At 34.3% G+C, this 19344-nt stretch overlaps 2 protein-coding genes across 2 annotated transcripts; one reads left to right on the forward strand and one right to left on the reverse strand.

Moving 5' to 3' along the window:
• Positions 1–3317: 3317 nt before the first annotated feature.
• ISPD (Nucleotide-diphospho-sugar transferases superfamily protein) lies at positions 3318–10086 on the forward strand. Its single transcript, XM_022281209.2, has 12 exons — positions 3318–3515; positions 3783–3859; positions 3975–4046; positions 4448–4503; positions 4733–4812; positions 4898–4980; positions 5312–5389; positions 6425–6493; positions 7670–7738; positions 7834–7880; positions 9655–9745; positions 9884–10086. The coding sequence occupies exons 1-12, from the start codon at positions 3383–3385 to the stop codon at positions 9938–9940; spliced, it is 912 nt and encodes a 303-aa protein (XP_022136901.1). The 5' UTR covers positions 3318–3382; the 3' UTR covers positions 9941–10086.
• Positions 10087–11554: 1468 nt separating this feature from the next.
• On the reverse strand, positions 11555–17958 carry STI (AAA-type ATPase family protein). Its single transcript, XM_022280887.2, has 6 exons — positions 15107–17958; positions 14776–14995; positions 13410–13970; positions 12306–13017; positions 11998–12079; positions 11555–11905 (listed from the first exon to the last, which is right to left on the reverse strand). The coding sequence occupies exons 1-6, from the start codon at positions 17252–17254 to the stop codon at positions 11804–11806; spliced, it is 3825 nt and encodes a 1274-aa protein (XP_022136579.1). The 5' UTR covers positions 17255–17958; the 3' UTR covers positions 11555–11803.
• Between the last annotated feature and the right edge of the window lie 1386 nt (positions 17959–19344).

Genomic DNA, 19344 nt, shown 5'->3' on the forward strand with positions numbered 1-19344 from the left:
AATGACGTAAATTGCCCATAAAAAGAAATTTGACTTTTTAGACCCAATTAGCTTTATGAGTGGCCAAAATCAAGTTTGCATTGCCACCAATCTAAATCTTTCATTTGAAAATTTTCCACCGATTAAAAAAAAAAAAAGATTACTAATATCATAATTGAAGAACGATATTTATTTATACATGAGTAGTTTTTATTAACTTTATAAAGTGGGACGTACTTTTTATAAATATTTATGTATCTACTTATCCATTAAATGGATTAATAACATAACATATATTGTTATTTTGCAAGTACAATAGATTATAAACCAAATTTCAACACTATAGTTTGATAGATATATGCAAGATCAATAAAGAAGAAAAGGCTGAACTATTCAAAGAACCAATGAAAACCTCTCTCGGTGGTCTATGTATCTAAAAGGAAGTTGAACACATGATGGTATTACCTGTATTATACGTGATTGATTGGGAACTTTGATTGTTGCTAGTTGCAAAGTAATTTAAAGAAATTGACCTATCAAAGTGAATGAGGCTTTTGACGATTGTCGATGTCTGAAAACAGTTATGAAATCTGATTGCTTCGAAGTAGTTTGCATTATAAGAGGATAAAATATAGAAATTAAATAAGTGGGTTTGTTAACTTATGAAACATCACATCTAGCGAGCAGCTTGAAGATCGAACTTTTCACCAACACAATTAGAAATTGAAATCATTGAGCTCATGAACCAGCGAGGATCACCTGCTTGTCTAAAATTTCAAGGAGTTGGAAACTTAGTTGCCTCTAGCTTAATTATGCAAACTTACTTAACTTTAATATGTTTTATTAAAACAACAAACAACAAACAATCCATGTGAGAAAATCAAACAACAAACAACAAACAATCCAGGTGAGAAAATCAATAGGCGTACTTGAGTATGTTAGCATGAGTTGTGAATATTTAGTATGTTAGCATGAGTTGTGAAATGATATTCAGTTTGACTCTAAATTTACCATTTCAATATCAAACTTGTCGTCCATTTCATTGTCTCGATGAAGTTATTGTTAAAGTATTATTATTAATTTTTTTTAAATTGTAAGTTTAGTGAGTGTAATATTACTATAATATATGCATCAAATTAAAATTATATCCCCATAATTTAAATTTCATTATTGTTATTTGGCTATCAATATCCTCTCCACATAATATTGGCTTACATCTCTTCAATAGCAACAAATCAATACATATACATTAAAAGTCACATCATTAGTTTGTAGTTTGTAATTAACTATGAAATAATCCTAATGAATTTTTACAATTCAAAAATCGATCCAAATAAAATAAATTTAAAAGTTTAGAAGAAAAAAAATCAGCCTCGTTTTCATCAACTCTTTGTGGTTAAAACCTAAAGGAAAATTGATGTGAATTAATTAACATTAAATAAATAACAAACAAATGAACAAGTATATTATGATTGAGTATACCAAGGTAGCTAGTCACGTATCAAGTCAGGCTCACCCAATCTTTGTCGAATAAACAAACAAATAATGTCTATTAAAATAAACAAGCTAGTTAATATTAAAATTAAATAATGTGACCAACTACCCACTCATGGTCTTCTATTTTTTTATTCTTCAATCCAATTTAATGGGAAATATTTTAATGCGTATCTTTATTTGAAAAAAATATTTTATTTTATGCGGTTGTCTTCCTCATTGATGATTAACGATATATTACATCACAATAATTACCGATTGACGTATGTTTTACTCTATATATATATATATATATATATTTTTTTTTTTTTAACACACAACAAGTAGGGGGTGAGAATTCAAATTTACGATATTTTAATCGAAGATATGTGCTTTAACTAATTTAAGTCCAACGCTATATTTATAATTATATTTTAACTTTTATTTATTTATTTTTCTCAACTATGTTATATTTGCGACCACCTCTTTTTAATTACCCTTCAATGATAATAAATTCAAATGACAACTTTAATCATGGTTAATCAAATATTAAAAAAAAAAGATTGGTATGATGATTATGTATTTTTATACAAAATAGTAGTAAAAGTAACAACGTGTAAGACTGAGATATTAAGGTTTTGTTTCTTTCGATATTTTCCTTAATAAACAATTAATAGCAAATTGTCAATATGAATTCAGTTAAGTGGTTAAGGCATCTTGTTCATTCTCTATGAATATGAGGGTTGATCCTTCATCGATCAAAATCAAAAAGTTAATTTTACGATAATAATTATATTATTTTAAACACAATTAATGATTTATCCAACATGAACAACTAACCATAATAACTAGTGTGGTTGAATTCATCATACTTTTTGCCCCGTATATAGTTTTTTTTAGTTGCCATCCTAAATTGTATTTCGAGGGAAACAAAAGTAATTTTCAAAGCTTAAATATCTAGTTAATTCTAAAATTAACATCTAACTCAAGAGGGGATTATGCAACCAGCTATCCTCTTGCATCTTTCTTTATCCACAACATTTGTTATTTGTCCAAATTATAAGCTCTCTGTTTTATTTATTTATTGTTTGTTAATTTGATATTAGCTAACCATATTGACATGATTTCGTCTTTGATAAAAAATTTTCATGGGATTTTTTTTTACCATTGATATAGAATACGAAAACATGAATCTTAAATCGAAAGAGAAAAAATATATATGCAATTTATTGCTGAACTATTTATATTGACTTTAAGGTAGAGCATTGAACTTGACTAGCAATAAATCAACCTTTTAAGTAATGAAAAATTCAGCCACGGACCCATTAAATTAGAATGAAATTGTGTAGTTGTATGTTTATAATTTTAGTTTAAGCTTGAGAAGTCTTAAATCGGAAAGACAGACATGAAAGCAAAATCAAATCTTAGGATAAACTATTGGAACGATGTCAAATATTTAAATTTATAGAATTAAATACCAAATTCAAATAGATACTTGTATATAACATTTTTATCTTTATTTATTATTATTTTTTTCTTAGTACAATAAAGGGGAGTGAAATGATTCGAATTCATGATCTTTTGGTTGGAGGTCATTGTCCATTATCACTCAAGTTTGATGTTCAGAGATATCTTTAAATTATCGAAACAAAAATTATGTTTAAACTAATTTTAATTTTTAAATATTAAAAGAATAATAGTACCGTGGACCCGATATGGAAAGATAAAAAGACGAAAATAGAATTATAAATTTCTCGAATCACCCTACCTTTTATATGTACTATAGATATAGATTTAGTACAGCAGGGGTAGTTTTGTAATTGCATGCCCTTGACTTTGAATTTAGCTTATTTTCGAAGCACTGAAAATGGAGGGCATTCTCCGTTTTGTTCGCTTCCTCCGTCAGTGAAGCGTGGATAGAGAGAGAAAAATGGCGAGCGTAAGCCATTTTCCTCGTGTGAGCAGTAGCTTCTCATCTTCTCCTTCTATATTCCCAATCAAACAGCGGACGATTCCCGCCAAAATTGGGCCATTGATCTCTCATTTCAGCCTACAGCTTGCAGGTCAGTTCAAGCTTGTCTGTGTTTGTTGCATTGTGTTTGTTTGGTTCGTCAGAAAATTGTTCGTGTTTGGGTTTTGAAGTGAATGTAAGTTCAGAGAAATTTTTGTTAATTGTATTGAAAAATGAGCTGACACTTGGAACGAATGGACATTGGTTCCATTTCTCAACTACCCAATGAACATTTTATCTGTTTTCTGAGGCGATTGAGTAATGTGCATTATTACGGCGTTAATTTTGATGTTTTGGATATTATTTCGATTTTTCTCAGGCGTTCAGCATAAGTACAGGCGAAATGAGAAATTTCTCAAGTCGGTGATCAAATGCAGCGCTGCTGAAGCTGGGGATGTAAGTTAGATAGATTTCCTGTGGCTAAAATGTACAGGGGGTGCTTTAATTTCTTTTACTATTTGTGTTCTTGTTTGTTCTATGTTCTCACATTTTCTCTTTTAACAATCTCCAGGGTTCTGAATTTGTGAAAGAGAAAAGTGTTTCTGTCGTTCTGTTAGCTGGAGGCAGGGGGAAAAGGATGGGTGTAAGTTTCTGATTGCAATAACAACTATTAGTTTATCTGAATCTCTTAAAATCGTTCTCTTTCTTCTCTTCTTTAATTTTTCAAATTAACTTCTTGTAATTCTTTGGTCCTGATTGTGATATGATTTTCTCCTCTTTATCCATTTAATCCACGTGTAACTCGTGTTTCTTTGGTGCTATAGTTAGAACTGTTAGGATTTCTGCTTCATATCTTATTTATTGTTTTTGCAATATTTTGTTATCATGGTGTAAGTATAACTTAAAGCTCCATATTTTTTTTACTAATAGTATGTTCATATGCATGCAAGACATGTTTGGACATAAGTGAAGTTTCACCAACCACCCATTTTCTTCATTAGCTTACTTCTACATATGCTAATTTTGTCATCTTTGTGCAATTAGGCAAGCATGCCAAAGCAGTATCTTCCACTTCTAGGTCAACCTATCGCCTTGTACAGGTAATTATAATTTAAAATTTCTTTCGTAGAAAGGAGTGACTTTACTTGAAACTAATCAATCAAATAACAATTTGGCATGAGAAGTTCCTATACTTGGTTCTTCTAAGGATAGTTGTCTAGTGACGCTCTCCTTAGGCTCGATGGCTAGCTCCAGCAAATATTTATTGTCTTTTTATTATGGCACATATCTCTTGTAGCTTGTAAGCAATGAAATGGTGACTTAGTGCAGCTTGTACACTTTCTCACGCTTGATCGAGGTTAAGGAAATCGTCGTGGTTTGTGATCCTTCTTATCAAGATATTTTCGAAGGTTTTCCCTGATATTTTTCTCTCACTGCCTGACTCCGCTGTGTATTGTAGCTTGTGCATTAATTAAATTTTTTTCCTGCTTTTAGATGCCAAAGAGAAGATTGATATCCAACTCAAATTTGCACTTCCAGGAAAGGAGAGACAGGATTCCGTGTATAGTGGCCTTCAGGTGCAGTCTCATAATGTTTTGTTCTTGTTTCTGTAAATTTGTTTCCTGTAGTTGACAACAGACAAAGTTTATTAAAAATTGGAATTAGACGGCATGAGAGACTCCCACAAGACAACCTACAGACGTATACAAAGGCTCTCCATTTTGAGCAATGGAAAAAATAATTTAGTAGTAGTTACATTAATTACTGCTCATTACATTTAGATTATGTAGACTCTTGACGTTTGATATGATACATCATAGAGTTTCCAGTCTGAATTCACTTTCGTTGATAATGTTGCATTCTCCCATTATCTTATAATTTTTTTTTTTTTACCATTTCTATTCACAGGCAATTGATTTGAACTCAGATCTTGTGTGCATCCATGATTCTGCAAGACCTCTTGTATTAGAAGGAGATATTAAAAAGGTTGTCTTCACATTCTTATTAATTTCCTGGATGGTGTCCCATTTTGTTGCTTGTTATATATATCAAATTATAATTTAATGATAATGTTCCATGCCACAAGGGAGGAATCTTACAACAAAGAGTTCTGTAATCGTTCTCCTACTATCTTTCCTTCCAATTAGAATGCTCTTTTATAATTTTGTGGAAGATTCCGCAAAACTATTGTTTCTCATTAAAAAGAAATTATAATACCTTTTTCTTGGAAATTTCACAGTGCATTGGTTTTCTTTCATCCCTCTGACCCCTGTTTTCTGTAACATTGATAAGCTGTGTCTAGACCAATTTCTTGTTGTGTGTAATAATGATATTTGATAAGCTGAAAGTGTGAGTTTAGTCAATGGAAGTGAATTGTGGATTTTTATTTGGAGCTTCTCTTTTTTGAACTCCAATGCTGTGGGATTCATTAACCTTTTTTGAATTTAACCTGATTTTTTTCTTTTTTCTTTTTGATAGAGAATTTAACCTTATTTATCGAATCCTTTCTGGTCTAGGAATAGTTTATTGCAGCAAACTACTATTTATGTTGCTTATAAAGACCCAACAAGTGGAAATGAGCAACATAAAGACCCAACAAGTGGAAATGAGCAACATAAAGACCCAACAAGTGGAAATGAATAATAAATGGGGAGAAAACAACAGTGCTAGGGTTCGAATACAGGACCTCCTGTTCTGATACTATATTAAACATGGTTTTTTCTCTTAGTGTCAATTACAGCTGAACTAAGCTCATGTTGGCGATACCATATTAAAAATGATTAAATCACCAATGAACCCAAAATCTTAAGTTGATGGGTTAAGGTAAATTTAATCATTTATATTGGATATCTAACCATTACAAACTTGGCAGGCTTCACATTTATGTTCTACTTCTACCTGTCTGAGATATACTTTAAAATTTACTTGACTTTTATTGTACCCCTCTCTCCTAATACTTTTTTAACTTAACCTACATTAGGTTCATTTAAGGAGATGCTGATTCTTTGTCTTTCCTTTTAGGTTCTTAAAGATGCTAGGCAGAATGGGGCTGCTGTACTCGGGGTTCCTGTTAAAGCTACAATAAAAGAGGTATATGTTAGCTTTGGGACTTATTATATCAAAATCATTCTCCGGTGGACACCTCTGGTTTCTTTTATTTTCTATCAGTCAGTGTTAGACAGGTATATTACGTGAGAAACTTAAGGGCCACTTGTTATCTGAAATGTTTTTAAATTTTATGAAAGTTGATTTCGCATTAAAAAAAAAGAAGAATGCAATGAATTCTCATTTCAAAGGCTTGTTTTGAAAAATATCGACAAACCAGTAATTTTTTAAGGCCAAAATTTGAAACCATCCACATGGTGATTCTTTCTTTCATTTTAAAGCCAAATGGCTCCTGAGATAGTCGGTTGAACTCATTGATTTGTTTTCATTAGTTGTCAACTTCTCTATTGCTTTGGCTGGAGTTTTGAAATTGAAGAGAATGTGTTACTAAACTTGGTCGGTAAAAATATGCTCCATCTGTATGTCTTTTGTTTTCCTTGTTGCCTGGTTGATCCCCCCTGTTACATGGTATCCCCTCACCAATCGCGCTATCAATCCACTTCCTGTCAACTTCCATTTCCTCTCTGTTTGTTTTTCCACTTTATTGGTGCATTTTTTTAGTCTCTTTGGTTCAATAGGAACAAGAGGTTTTTTAATGACAGAGTCCTTTGAGACTTTTCTAGAATCTCTTTCTTTTTTGGCTCTTGGTGTAAAAATGTTCCTCCATTCCTCAGTTGTAGTTTGAATTCTCACTTAACCAATTGGAGGATTCTTTTTAATCTTACTTGGTTCTAGGGCTTGGCTCTCCTCCCCCTTTATTTTGTAATTTCTTAATCTTTCCTTTGTTGCATGGGCTTATATTAGATTTTATGCGACATACCTCTTCAGTGTACGTGGACTTCAGGATTATTGATGATATATTTACTGCAATTTTCAATTGTCTACATATAACATCTACGAAGCCTCTTGAATTTTGCATTTTTACACTGTAATTTTGTTCAAGGGAAAATCGTGCATTTAGGATTTTGTCAAGTACATTCTTTATCCCAGAAAAGGTAAACTACATTCAGCTGTATCCATCAGGTCGCTGGTCATGCTTTACTTCACGCGACTTAATAAATCAACATATATTTATCATTTATCCACCACACCACATTGCGAGTATTCAATTGCATATATCAATCAATGCCATTTGATGTCAATTATTCAATTATTTTTCAGGCAAACAATGATCGTTTTGTCCAGAGAACCTTGGACAGGAAAACTCTTTGGGAAATGCAAACTCCTCAGGTTTGATGTCAACTTGCATATATGACAGTGCAATCTTTTGTGGAATTTGTTAGGAAGAAACTCAGGCAGATTAATTTGCGTTTATGTTGTTACAGGTTATCGTGCCTGAGTTGCTTAGAAAAGGGTTTGAGCTTGTGAACAGGTATTTAACAATGCTCTCCGTTTATTTTCTCCTTTTATCAACAGAAAATAATGTAGCCACAATTTTTAGTACTTGATTAGTTGAGAAATAATGTAGCCACAATTTTCAATACCTGACTAGTTGAGAGACCTTGTATAAAGGAGAGCTAATAGCTATTTTTAGGTGCCACTTGATTCAAGGTTTGCATGAAGTTATGATGCATAAGGTGGAGGTGCTGGAATACAAGATATTTATTAAAAAAAATTGATGTTTGTGGTTGGCTTTGTATGAAATTACTACTCGAGATACCCAAGAATAAAGGATGTCTTTAGTTTTTGACTTTTCTTTTTGAAATGAAGAAAAAATAAAAGTGCAAAAGAACAAGGCCAAGCCAACACTGGGGCCATCCTAACCACCAATTATTTTTACAAGGGCCCCCAATTGTTGGTAATCAAAAAGAAGATAACATTTAGAGGGAGACAGTAAAGCGAACCATCTCCAAGACTAGAAGAAGGTTACAGTTACATTGATCCACACTTAGAACCTCGTCCTAATATCTCTCTTTATGTTGAAACACCCTTTATTCTCCTTGACAAAAGGATACCCTAATAAATTGCAGAGAAAGTAACCTGCCGAAACACCTTTCCTCTATTGTAGGCCTGTGCACTAGAACCTCTTCCAACACTAACATACTCATGTAATTCCAATTTGGAGCTATAGAGATTCCAAAAGTCTCCAGTTGCAAATGTGCACTGCTGTAATAGGTGATTAAAAGTTTTCAACTCTTACCAACGCATCATCCACCATTGAGGAAACAAGGTCAATTTGGAGGATTTAGATAATTTCCAGGTATCAATTCTCCCATGAGTGACACAAGCCACATGAAGAACTTTGTTTCGTTTAGGACTTTGACTTGCTAAAGCCTACCAAAGAAGGGTGGTGGAGGAATTGCATGGGTGAAAAAGAAATGTGTTCAGAAAAGGAGAAACAAAAACTATAGGAGAAACCGCAGAAGACTCTAGAACTAAACCCTACAATCCTTTTGAGCAGGGAGTAACCAGAAATCCTGAAGGATGGAAAGGGCCTCGGATGGGAAGGGCATGGGGGAACTTCAACAACAATCTATCATTTAATGCTCTCCTAAAGTGAGAATTGAAAGGAGATCCACGCTAGCATCAGAGAGAAATAAAGCAATAAGGACAATTCTAAGAGACCAAAGGTTAAATAAATAAGTGAAAGATAATTGAAAGTGACTAGAGCCAATCCAACGATCTTCCTGTAAGTGAAGATGGTTTAATCTCAATGTAAAAGAATAAGAAGGAATTTCCTAGGATTCTTGAGTGTCACCAAAACCCGTACTTCAGTTACATTCCAACCATTGGTGTAACATTCATTCTTATGCCACAAAAAGTAAGTTCTAATTGGAAATGCCATAGGCCCATAACCACAGGCCATCTTCAAAAACCCAGGTTCAAATCCTCCCACTAAGCCAAATAAGAATCACGCCATCTTCTACACCCTTTGTAAAATTCTTGCCTGCGCTATAACAAAGTCCCAACAGCAGGAAAAATTCTGAAGATAGATAAATAAACAAATTCAAATCTCACTTGATTTGACTAGGTGGAGGTACTTTAGCCTATCCAACTGCGGCCAACTTAGTCAATATTTATATAACAGGCATAACATTCCGTTAACGCTATTAACAGCAAAGACTAAATAAAAACATAATTTCCGTTAACGCTATCAAATGATATATGTTTCTTTTTTGACAAACATACTTCCCATTTTCCAACAGGGAAGGCCTGGAAGTAACTGATGATGTTTCTATTGTGGAGCATTTGAAACATTCAGTGTTCATCACCGAAGGATCTTATACCAATATTAAGGTATTGTAACTTTTTGATCAGAATCTTATTCTTATCATACATTTAAGAAAGATCTATTTGATAATGATTTTTTTATGTCGAGAAGATAAAGTTTGTTTTTCAAAATTGTCTCTTAATAAAAGAGTTGCCTCTTTGCAGGTAACAACACCTGATGATTTATTACTTGCAGAGAGAATATTGAATTTGAACTCCTGAAAGTCCTCTTAAGGACTAAACAAGCATTGGCTAAATCTCTTAATAATCAAAATATCTTATCAATTTTCCCCCATTTTGAATGTAGCAATGTAGTTCAAATACAACATAATGTTAATGACTAATGAGCATGATTTTCGGCTTTTCAAGTGTCGATTCGATTATGATTAACTTTATTATTGATTTCTTTACCTACCTAGGATTTAATATCCTACGAGGTACCTTGGTAACCAAATATAGTAGGATAGTTGTCCCATGAGATTAGTCGAGGTGCGTGCAAATTGACCTGGATGCTCGCGGACATACAAATAAAGAAAAAAAAAGTATTGATTTCTTTGCATAGCATATGGTTAAAATAAAATGCAGTTGATATTACTGAGGAATATGATATTAGTAGGTTCTTTCTGATTGTTGTATGTCAATAAAATAAGGGTATTTATCTTTACCTGGCCAGCCTGCCTTTTTTGTCTGTTTTTTGCTCCGAATCTGTTTTAACAAGAATGAAATATTTTACTACAATTTTTCTTTCTTTCTTGTAAAAATACATCTCTCGTCCTCAAAGTACAATAAATAAAAGTTTGGGTTTGAATACTACGTTATATTTCTGTCCCTATAAAATGTTCATTTTGATCTTCATTTTTTCAAGTTCGGTTCATTTTAACTTTTACACTTTTTGAATGTATGTTTTTGTCTTACTTTTAAAAAATTATCATTTTAGTCTCCATTTTTAAAATTTTGGCACAAATTTTTTACACAATAGAAATCATTTAAGGTAAATTTATGGCTATATTTCAAGAAATTTAATAAGTGAAATGTCGTGATAAAATTTTGATTGAAATAAATTAGATAAAATGATCCATTGCAGCCACTCGAAATACTACTACTTTGATGAGCTGGTGTAGACAGTCTGATGCTCGAGCATCCAGTATGCTGACCTAAAAATAAATGGACTAAAATTACTACTTTTTTAAAGTATAGTGACTGAAGTTGAAAATATAAGTATGAAGATAAATATTTTGAGAATAAAAAATAAAAATGAACTAGAGGCCAAAAGAGTTTTCAAGGACCGAACTATTAAGAACAATTTTCAGAAAATGGCCTGAAAGAAAATCTAAGATAGCAGATTTGCTCTTCCATAGAGGAACAAATTTTCTTCTGGTTCATGTCAGTTGTGTGAAGAGTTCACATGACTTTGGCACCGGAAAGATAAGACCTTTTTTTTCGAATAAAATAAAATATTGAAAGATAATTTTTGTTTTTGTTCTTTTATAATTTTTTCCCAAAAATAGATTTCATTCTTTTAATTCAATAAAAGGTCAAAACTTTATTAACCCTATTGTATATATATAACTGCCCGACATTTTTTCCCTACGAAGTGACAAGCGACAACAACAAATTGCTTTTGAAAAATATTCTAAAAGTGTACATCTTAAAAGTAAAAGCCCATTCTTTTAAGAGGGTGATCTGGGGTTTCTCAAATTTCTATTTCTAACCAAGAAAGTGTACATCCTTTTAAGATGGTGATAGATTCTTTACCAAAAAATAATAATAATAATAATAATAAAAATAAAATAAGACAAGAAAAAGAGAGAGAGAGAGAGAGAGAAGTCGAAGAACTTGGAAGTTTAAAATGCACTTGAATTGTATTTGGAAGCTCCCCCAATTAGACATTCCAATGTTCATTACTAAGCATTTATTGGTTCAATTAAATCAGGATGAGGCTTACAAACATAATAACTCCACCCAAATTGATGAGAACTTTACATGAACTACCCTCCATCCATGACCCATAAAGAATGGTACCAAACTACACAAAATTACACAGGAAAAACCAATATATCTGAGACTTAAAAAGAGGCATCATGATCATGTTTGTCTTCTAAATCGGCTCCCTGAATTCCTCGACTTCCCACACTCCCCAAACAGCGAAAATCTTCCATTCCGAGACCGAACAGGGTTCGCTCTTACCTGCTCATTACCAACAGTAACACATCCATCCTATGATTCTCAACATCAAATCAAATGCTAACAAAGAGAAAAAACTGGATCAGGAAAATTACCTTCCCCCTTTTATGGGGCTTGTTGTTATTCCAGCAGAACAATCCGCTACAACCACCAGCTGCTGAACTTGACTCATACCCCCTGTGTGTTTAAGCAAATGAAGGCATTAGTCTTGTTAAAGTTGAGAGTTGAGATCTATTTTACTCATTTAGCATAAACTTTAATTATAATGATGCTCCCTTGCATATATACATGAGAAAATCATATCTCGCATTGTTTATCCTACACTTAGTTTGCAGGCAATATAAATTGGGATTCAAGGCATGGCAACCTAATGATTCTGTAATAATAAAGTAGAGCAACTTACAGGTTATCCTTGTTTGGATTTCCCAGCATGCTGCCATCGTGCAATATACTCGGGGAGATTGAATAGCGGTCAACTCGTCTGCCAACCTGCTCCTTCTGGGCTATTATGTCATCATTAATCTTCAGCACTTTGAGTTCATGGTTTAATTCATCTTCCCATTTCCGAGAGGAGTCGCCAGTTGAATTCATTTCGTCCATTTGATCTTTATAGTATGAACCATCTTGAGGCAGAACTTGATTCTTCTCAGGTTTCAGACGACTCAACGATCCAGGCGTACCTTTCTCCATGGCCTGTAACCAGGCAGTCTCCAACCTTTGTTCACGAATAATTGATTCTATTCTCTGCATTGGGATCTCCTGTCTCCTATCCCTTGAACCATCTTTTTTATTGTTGCTTTCAGTTGGTAGCTGCGATGAATCAGAGGTTGATTGGTATGTTGCATCCAGCATCAAGGATCGGTTAGAATAGCCCTCCATTGCAATTTGATTTCCAGTTTTCCTTTCTTTATTGGTTGGTTCGTGTTCTACCCCTTCGGGTAACTTGGCCGCCGTCATACCATTAATAGAAGTCTCGCCATCTGGTAACAAAATGATTCTGACTTGCACGTTGCATCTAAGAACCATCTCCATAGAATTTGTGATACTGCTCAAAAATCTTTCAGCCCTGGATTTAATATCTGCATCCTCAAAGGCAACGTAAGCAATAAGGGTACCTGCAAGCAGAGGAACTTCAGTACTGATATAAATGAACAGAAAGATAAGGCCTAAGGGAGTAAAAATAATAGGTTTATAGCCAAATTTTTAGAAAACGCTCAATTTTAAGCTTTCAGTTCTAGCAGTGTAGTAGCAGTAATTCTTACTCTGTCAAATGAGAGAAAAGAAGAGTCCAATTCCAAAAAACAGCAGATAATAGGTAAACTGGCATATTGATGAAAAACCAGAGAGACCTCAGCCTATATCAATAAAATAAACTTTCTACCTTTAAAAATGAACGTGGTCTAAAAATGAACTTGGTCCAGTTGACATTCTAAAATGCTAATTTCCCAAAACCTTGAATTCGCAAAGATAATGGCCATAATTTCAATGGTGAGTATCTGCCCCTTACCTTCAGATTCCGAGATGGACAAAAGCTTTCCATGAGCATACAGGAGCTGCCTTAACGTCTTTGAGTGGCATCTTTCAATACAATGTACCCAGATGCTATCCAACTTTTCTGAGTTTTTGCTTCTGAAGATCATATTTCTAATAGTATCTTCACGTGAAAAACCCAAGTCTTTACCCTCCATGAACTGCTTATGTGTGGGCTTGGAGTTGTAACTCAAACTATCAACCATAGGCAAGGAATCCCCTTGATTATTATAATTCCCATTTTTCAGGTTGCACAAAGATGCAGGAGAACTTATCTTTGGAGGCATAAGTTGAGCAAATGACTTTTGTTTGTAGGCAATTGTCCCATTTGAAGTACTTGATGGATCATCATCAGTTGTCTTGCAGCTCTGCCTCCTACTGCTGCCCGTCTGAGTGAAATCAGGAGAAGATATGGAACCAAGTTGTAACAGAGTTGCTGTGAACCAGGTTGAACGCTCACTGGAAACTCTCAACTGCTTCTCAGCCTCTGAAAGAAACTTCAGAGCATGCTTTAACCTTTCCACTTCTGTTTCGCTCACTGAAGGAAATCCCAAAGACACAACACCAAATTTGTTTAAAAAAAATGAAGACTGTGGAGAGATGTCTTTTATACAAACAAAAAAAAAATCAAGAATATTTTCAGTATTCCTCCACAACATCTGTTATACTTGTATCTAATTTCCTATATAAATATTAGCAAGAAGGATATCCTTATCACTTCATGTCAACATCTTTCACAATAATCTAATTAAAATGAACAATTAATAATCATATAAAATACTTGAGAACAGAAAACTAAAAATTCACATTTATAAGTGAAGAATTCCAATACTAGTAGAATTTATGGATGAACCAGTAACCTTCACTATGAGGAAGAAATGGAAATTCATGTTGAAAACTATCCAATGACGAGACAGTGCAGGGACAATCTAAAAAGTGGGAGCCTAATGTACAATCTTTATACTACCCTTGACATTAAATTTCTAAGACACCTGATGAGATTTTATATATTCGTAGCCAATAGGTAGACCCTAGTACTCTTAGTGCCACAATTATGCTACGTGTATCACGATTGGATTAACTAATGAGTGAGGGGGGCGTCATTATAAAATAAAATATAAAGAGAATCGAGTATTGGTGCATAACAATTAACACTGCAAAATTACTAGACCAAAATTCAAGTAACATAAATTCTTTAGATAAATAGCATCACATACTGGTGATTACTATGATTTCTTAGATTCTCATTAGCATACCGTGTTTTAAACAAGATTTGATGGCATCGGAAAATGGTGGAAAAGATTGATTGTTGTGATTTATAAATTAAAGGGATTCATACTCACAACTGCGTCCAGCAAAGAATGAGGCGCTGTCTTTAGCATCAATAATGTTGTAAGTTCCAGCAATAATGTCCATAATCAGACTGGCAAGTTGAGACATCAAAACTAGCGGATCAACCCCAGAGTCCATCAAATCTCTTGCTCTTTTAACTGTTTCAGCAGTGTTAGATGACATTGCTAATGCTAAAAGCTCCAGCAATTTTTCATCAGAAACAATGCCAACCTACAAAAGAAGAAAACGCATGATAAATATGAAGCACTATTTTAAACAATAGAAATAATCAAACCAGACCAGGTAACATGAAAGCAAGAGCAAGAAGCGAGTTGAGCTCACAAGTTCATTAACCAGAGATGTTGTTATCCTTTTCCCCAACAAACTCAACTGTTCCAACATAGTTTCGGCGTCTCTAAGTGAACCATCAGCATTCATAGCGATCAAATCCAATGCATCAAAATCAACATCCAGATTCTCATCTGCAGAAATTCTTTTCAGTCTTTCCACCATGTCACAATCCTTTATTTTGTTAAATATGTACTTCTGACACCTTGATTGAATGGTACGAGGTACACTGTCAAGATCAGTAGTTATAAATATGAAAACAACACGTTGAGGAGGTTCTTCAAAAAATTTGAGAAATGCGAGCCATGTCTTAGAGGGCAACAAATGACACTCATCAATGAGAAAAACTTTGTATCTCAAGAAGGCGGAAGATGGCCCGGATGATAACTTTTTTAATTGGTATCTAATTCTATCTATTCCCTTCCTATTTGTTCCATCAACTTCCAAGAGGTCCTTTTGCTTGCCAGACATGAAATCAGTGCATTCTCTGCAGTACCCACACGGCTTATTTTCCTCAGGGGCTAAACAATTCAACGCAGCAGCAAAAATCCTTGCTGTTGTTGTTTTTCCAGTCCCACGTGGACCTTGGAAAAGATAAACAGGAGCAATCCGACCCCTTGAAATAGCATTTATAAGTGACTGCACCACTATATTCTGACCTATCAGTTCACTAAAGAACATTGGCCTATACTTCTGACTGAAACTTCTCGTACTTTCTGGTGTACCTCCCTCCTCTACTTCCCCATTTAAAGCAACAATCTCTAGCCCTTCGTGACTTCTACAACTAGATGACCATCTTCGTCCATCTAACCTACTCAGAGCCTCCAAATCAAGCTCCCCAAAGTTAGCAGACAGTTCATCATCGCTCCTCCCGGTTCCTACCGACGAACCAACTCTCCCATCTGCACTGTTAGTAAGCAATGGAAGAACACCTCGAGCACTTCCTGAAGCAAATCTTCGCTTACTGGAATTTATTGATTTGCGCCTAGAATAAATATTTTGACTACCAAACAAAATGCTACTTCCCTTCCTTCTCAAGGTATCAGAAAGTGAAGGAGAGCAACAACTTCCACAAATTCCCCTATGTTTTGGCGTCCTCTTTGACCAATAGCAAGGAATACCACACCCCTGTCGACTAGGAAAATCTAATCGATCATCCACTTCATCATCCGCATCATTAATGGAAGTTGTGGTGCCATCCCAAGACCCAACAGTACTTGGGTTATGATTAACATACCTATTGTAAGAACTAGTTGATAATGCTGGGGTGCTATACGAGTAAGAAGAATCCTCTTTTCGGCTGTTTCTCAAGAACTTAGAAGATGGGTGGAGACTTTTGTGCTTCAGCTTCAATAACAAAGGGGACGCCGCAGAATATCGTCTGAAATCCTCCGAATTAGAGTAATCTTCGGTGTCATCAGACTGCTCGATCGAATCATCCTGGCTGAAATTAATAGACAATGAAGGATGGCCCTCGAGTAATTTCCTACCAAGAAGAGGGCCTTTTTTTGGATTTCTAGGCAAAACATCCAAATGGGAACTATGCTTCTTACTCTTCTTCTTGAATGCAGAAGCGCGTTTGGCCGATGGTCCACCGTACGACACGAGATTCGCATCACCGCACCTGAACACCATTGAAGAACAGAGATCTCCCAAGTAGCTGTCGCTTTTCGAGTCGCCTCCATTTCGAGCATCGCTCAAGCTATCATCAACACTGACTCCTGGAGCTGAATAAGACCCATCATTAGCATCGTCGTTGCCATCACGATCTTCGTTCTGATGAGTAGCACTCTTCTCGCTTGATGATTTATGGCTCTTCCAATTATAGAGGTATATCTTCTTGTCCTTCAGATTCCGATTGTCGCTTCGGAGAGGAACGACGGCGTCTAGTTGGGATTGGCCACTATGCCTCCTGGTCTCACATTCCAAATTCTTATTCAAAGAAGAAGATGTTCCTCCGGCCGCCGCGGTTGCAGTTGCAGTTGTAGTTGCGGCAGCCAGTACAGATCTAGAGGAACTAAGCGGAGACTTCCAAGACGACGTAGTGCCGGGATCCCTCAGAACACGAGCAGCCTTGCGGATTTGAGTAAGTTCCTTCTTCAAATGGAGCTTACTAGGATCAGAAACTCGAACTTCCGCCATTACTAACACAGCAGGTAGAACTCGAGATGAACACTTGAAGCACCGATCAGCCGCAGAACGAACTCGGAACCATTTACATTGGCATGATCACACCCACATTTCCACTTCATCGATCAAACAAGTTACACTAGTAGAACAACAGAAAAAACAAGCACAGATACTGAGAAAGACAAAGCTCACACAGTATTCATAAAAATATATATATATATATATTTGAATACGATCCGTAACAAATGATGTGGAAGAGAGTGCTCAAGATCTGACAGAGATAGACATGAACAGAGAAAGAGAGAGAAACATTGCTCTGAGTTTTAGGGTTCTAAGTTGGCGCCCCAAAAACGAGTTTCTGGTAAACTTTTGAGAGTAGAGAAAAAAATTGAAGAAATCGAAGATGGAAACTCCCTCCAAACACGGTGGGGTTGATTGATTGTTCTCTCTCTTCTCTTTCTCTGTTTCTTCTCTCTCTCTCTGCAACAATGGCTTGATTTGTGATTTTGGGCAAGATTTGAGTCAAAATAGCACAGCCATTTTCCTTTTTTCTTTGCCATTTGCCATTGCCATTGCCATTGCCATTGATTTTGATTGATACAAAAAGGAGGGGAAATGAAAAAGGGGAAACAAATTGATTTGACAAATCAAAGAAATCCCAAACCAAATAGAGATGCGAAAGTGGGAATTGACCATTTTATATGATTGGGATTTGAATGAAATTTGAAATTGGATTGGATCAACAACATTTGCACACTACTAGTTGAAGACTCCATTTGGTATTCCTTTAACATTTATCATTTATGTGGATTTTTTCCCTTTTTTTACTTCTCTAAATTACCTGCAAATATGAATATAGTTGAGCGGTAAATTACATTTACTTCTTTTTTTTAAGTAAAATGTTTAAAGGGAAGATAACGACAAATATGAACATAATTCAGCGATAAATTACATATATTTTTTTAAGTAAAATTTTTAAATTCTCATATTTTACGTTGTACTAATTTTTTTTAATAGTTTTACAATATCGATAAACTTTAAATTATACTCTATTTGAAAATCAATTTAATAATATTACATATTGTTATAAAGAGATGATTCAAATCTATAGTAAATACTCAACGGTTCAAAACATATCTAAATTCGAATTAATCACCACTACACTACACATATTGAACTTAAAAAAATGTCAGAAATGTTTATATCTTTTTTTATATAGTAGTATTATATGTTTCTTTAAGTTGTATGTAAATATTATATGTTAATATACTAGTAAAACTATTCTGAAATTAAGATCAAAGAAAGAGGTATTATTAACAGCAAAGCAATATGAAAATCAAGTTAGATGAAGTATGGAATTAAAAAAAAATTATTGTTTTAAAAAGATAGTAATAATAAAGAGAAAAAAAGCTAAAAAAATTCTTTAAAAATACTAAAATATTTAAAGGAGGCAAAAATCCAAAAAATTAGGAATAATTTTAAATTTTTTACTCTTCAGGGAAATATGGTTTCTCCGATAAAAGCAAATTGACTTTTAATTTGGTAGAACCCACAAATTAGGAATCATCATTTATTGGTTGGAGTAAATGCAGCTGAAATGAGAGAGAGGATTATTTTCATTCCTATTTTATAGCTAAACAAACTTTAATGCAATTAATACACACCAATAAATTATATGTACCAAATTTGGGGCTGCTTTGTACTAAACAAAAAAGAACAAGGGAGGGGGGGGGGGGGGGGGGGGGGGGGGGGGGGGGGGAAGTTGGGCTGATTGCAAAAAAGAAGAAAAAATTATTAAACTTTAGACGTAGTCGACATAAACATAACTTAGTGATATCTGCTATTAAAAAAAATGTAACCATAAATGTTATAAAAATAGCCAAATTTTAAATTTTATTGACAAAATAAATGTTAAATTAGTGATAAGAGATGAAACAAATCAAACATTACTACTAGAAATAGAGATTCTAGCCTAGCACCTATAAATAAGGAGGTTTGTTAATCTATGGTCTAGCTACCTGATTGATTGACTACAATATTATTTAAATTTGACCATAGTTCTAAAAAGCCTGGTAAAAAAAAAAAGCTACCCATCACAAATT

This window comes from Momordica charantia, assembly GCF_013281855.1.
Source record: "Momordica charantia cultivar OHB3-1 chromosome 10 unlocalized genomic scaffold, Mcharantia_2.0 BLBB01000010.1, whole genome shotgun sequence".
NCBI classification, from domain to species: Eukaryota; Viridiplantae; Streptophyta; class Magnoliopsida; order Cucurbitales; family Cucurbitaceae; genus Momordica; species Momordica charantia.

Coding starts and splice junctions, on each gene's coding strand:
- ISPD (XM_022281209.2), top strand. CDS start 3,383: ATGGCGAGCGTAAGCCATTTTCCTCGTGTGAGCAGTAGCTTCTCATCT. Junction 3,860..3,974: donor GCGCTGCTGAAGCTGGGGAT/GTAAGTTAGATA, acceptor AACAATCTCCAG/GGTTCTGAATTTGTGAAAGA. Junction 9,746..9,883: donor GATCTTATACCAATATTAAG/GTATTGTAACTT, acceptor GCCTCTTTGCAG/GTAACAACACCTGATGATTT.
- STI (XM_022280887.2), bottom strand. CDS start 17,254: ATGGCGGAAGTTCGAGTTTCTGATCCTAGTAAGCTCCATTTGAAGAAG. Junction 12,080..12,305: donor AATCCAAACAAGGATAACCT/GTAAGTTGCTCT, acceptor TTAAACACACAG/GGGGTATGAGTCAAGTTCAG. Junction 11,906..11,997: donor AGCCCCATAAAAGGGGGAAG/GTAATTTTCCTG, acceptor GGTAATGAGCAG/GTAAGAGCGAACCCTGTTCG.